The following is a 2,617-nucleotide window of genomic DNA, read 5'->3' as shown; positions in this document are numbered from 1 at the left end:
ACACGAATACACGATAGAGGTCGTCGAACGAGAGAGAAACGCGTCAAACGCCACTTCATGTGCCAAAAGCTTACACGTTGCACAGTCACGCTAAGCACCAAAACACACTTAGAAAAAGCGAGAGCTAGCATGAATGAATAATGATGCCTTCCCAAAAACTTGTCAAAATTAAATTCAGCACCGTCTCTGGTTACCTCGGTACCCACGTCACTGTCATGTACCATGAGGGCACAATGCTGACCATGTGGCATCCGTCCAGCGGTCCTAATTATTGAACCAACGTGTACTCTGTTAGCGCCACCACTCAGGCACTCATCACGAGAGGAGCCCAGGCCAGGACCAACAAGGCAACAACTACCACACTAACCCGAGAGATTCAAGAATAGCACTAACTTTGACTATTCTGAATTAGTAGAAATGTTGTTTGAATTGTATGTTAGGAATAGCAAAGGCTAGCGGGTGCTAAATCGCTATTCTTGCGGGTGCTAAATCGCTAACCCAACGTTTTCACAGAATAGCGGAATAGAGCTAATCCGGAGCTATTCTTAATCTTCATTTCACGTTTGAATGACCCTCTTCTGAGAATAGCTCCGCTATTCTAAGAATAGCTCTATTCTCTGAGCATCCAAACGCACCCTAATCTTTAGTAAGAGGCTAAGAGCTCAGCTGCTAGTACTATCTCATTTACAAGAAAATTTTCATAATGGCAACTTCATCATTTGCGCTCAGCTCCTACATGTCAGTGAAGGCACCGATTGTTGCTCCCAGGAGCCGCCTTGTCGGCCTCCCCTCCGTTAGATCGTTGCCTCGGAGGGCTGTCGTACGTTGCCAAAGTGAGGCAAGTGTCCTGATAAATTCCTTTTTTTTTTTTTCGTTCTGATTTCTTTAATTTACTTAGAAATTAGTTGCTATAATTAATGGTTGGTGATCGACTGTCGAGTTCTATGTACACGGGCATATACAAGTTGTTAATCTATCCTCTTTTTTTTGTTAAAAAAAGCAGTATGGTATCATGGATTTTAAATTGTCACAATTATATTGAGTATTAAATACTGTACATATTTCTTATCACTGTCAGTATACCTGATTTGAAACTTACAATTAATTTATTTATTCTTATTAATTATGCAGCCCGAGCAGCAACCTCTGGAACAACCCACAGCCTCAACACCACCATCTCAGCCATCTCCATCTCCTGCTCCAAAACCTACACCTAAGGTACTTATATATAAAATAATTGAAATGAAAAAAAGAGAGAACAGTATAAACTACTGTTACATGCTTCTTAAGTTTATACAACTAGTAAACTTAATCATGCTTGGATAAATTAATTGACAAATATTTTTTAGGTGAGCACCAAGTTCTCCGACGTGCTAGCATTCAGCGGTCCAGCACCAGAGAGAATCAATGGACGGCTAGCCATGCTCGGTTTCGTCGCAGCAATAGCTGCAGAGGCCGCTAGTGGTGAAGATTTATTTGCGCAATTGTCGAATGGTGGTATCCCCGCGTTTTTTGGCGCAGCAGTACTATTCTCAGTTGCCTCATTGGTACCCTTGTTCAAGGGAAAAAATGTAGAGTCAATAACCACTGGGATCATGAATGAGAGTGCCGAGATGTGGAATGGAAGATTTGCCATGCTAGGCTTGGTGGCCTTGGCTTTCACCGAGTATTTGAAGGGTGGGCCTCTCGTGTAAATTAGTGTCATAGATTTGATCTCTTTATTTAATCATGGAGGAGATTAAGGAACAGGTTTAGTTTGTAGTAGTGAAAGAGAAGAAGAACACTAAAAAGATTGCGAATTAACATGTGATGAGACTGGTGCTATTATATACAAAATCTTACTCAGGTGAAGTTTTGCATTAGAGAGATTGCTTGACAGGAAACTTTGTTTATTTTAATTATATTATTTTGCTACACTAGAAGATCAGACACATTTCTTAAAATTTTATTAAAATTTAGTATATTCTTAAAGGCCCAACAGGCCAACAACTATTATAAAGCTAAACGATCCACATTGATTTTCTTAATGAAATAAAATTATGATATTAGCCTGATATGTTAAAATTTGCAACTAAATGACATATTTTTCTCAACCACAAACCAATTAATGGTAGTAGAATTGGGCTGAACGATCCGGCTATGCTGCTGTTTTAGAAAATGTAGAATATATGCCAAGTTGATCTAAAAAAGCTTTCTACTTTTATGAGATGGTCACTTTATATCATTCCACCAATCACGTACAACGGCTAGTAAATAATAAATGCTTCTGAGACCGGTTATCACTTATCAGTGATTTATACAGAAAACATGAAACAATTTCTGAAAAACAGAGGATCTGACTCTACTCGATGTCTAGCTATACCATGTTTGGCCCAATTTTTTTTTTTTTTTAATACCATAAGAAAAAAATAAATAAACCAAAACACCTCCTTTTTGAGAATTTTGATTTTTATCTAGACCGCACAGCCAATCCGCGACATCATTTAATGGAGACCGCATAGCCAGTTCATGGCCCTAGACTGAGGTCTGTAGATTCAATATGTGGCCTAGGTTTGTAATTTCCTTTGCCTTTTTTACTTGGAAAGCGTGCCCAACAAATCAAATTTGAGCCATGAAA

The 2,617-nt window shown here is 38.9% G+C and overlaps 1 protein-coding gene across 2 annotated transcripts; it reads left to right on the top strand.

Annotated features, from left to right (window-relative positions):
* Positions 1 to 651: 651 nt before the first annotated feature.
* On the top strand, positions 652 to 1,862 carry LOC144573796 (early light-induced protein 1, chloroplastic-like). 2 transcript variants are annotated; one of them, XM_078323544.1, is made up of 3 exons: positions 652 to 838; positions 1,132 to 1,218; positions 1,350 to 1,862. In XM_078323544.1, the coding sequence occupies exons 1-3, from the start codon at positions 704 to 706 to the stop codon at positions 1,692 to 1,694; spliced, it is 567 nt and encodes a 188-aa protein (XP_078179670.1). In that variant the 5' UTR covers positions 652 to 703; the 3' UTR covers positions 1,695 to 1,862. The 2 variants fall into 2 exon arrangements, with proteins under 2 accessions (XP_078179670.1, XP_078179671.1); XM_078323545.1 differs by having other exon boundaries at positions 652 to 844; positions 1,138 to 1,218.
* Positions 1,863 to 2,617: the final 755 nt, after the last annotated feature.

This window comes from Carex rostrata, chromosome 22, assembly GCF_964058835.1.
Source record: "Carex rostrata chromosome 22, lpCarRost1.2, whole genome shotgun sequence".
Classification (NCBI taxonomy): Eukaryota; Viridiplantae; Streptophyta; class Magnoliopsida; order Poales; family Cyperaceae; genus Carex; species Carex rostrata.
The sequence above is the reverse complement of the archived record's forward strand: the minus strand, read 5'-3'. Positions and strand labels throughout refer to the sequence as shown.

What these genes read in the sequence shown, in the direction of transcription:
- LOC144573796 (XM_078323544.1), top strand. Translation starts at nt 704, where the DNA reads ATGGCAACTTCATCATTTGCGCTCAGCTCCTACATGTCAGTGAAGGCA. An exon ending in TCGTACGTTGCCAAAGTGAG is followed by an intron (nt 839 to 1,131) that starts GCAAGTGTCCTG and finishes TTAATTATGCAG; the next exon opens with CCCGAGCAGCAACCTCTGGA. An exon ending in CTCCAAAACCTACACCTAAG is followed by an intron (nt 1,219 to 1,349) that starts GTACTTATATAT and finishes AATATTTTTTAG; the next exon opens with GTGAGCACCAAGTTCTCCGA.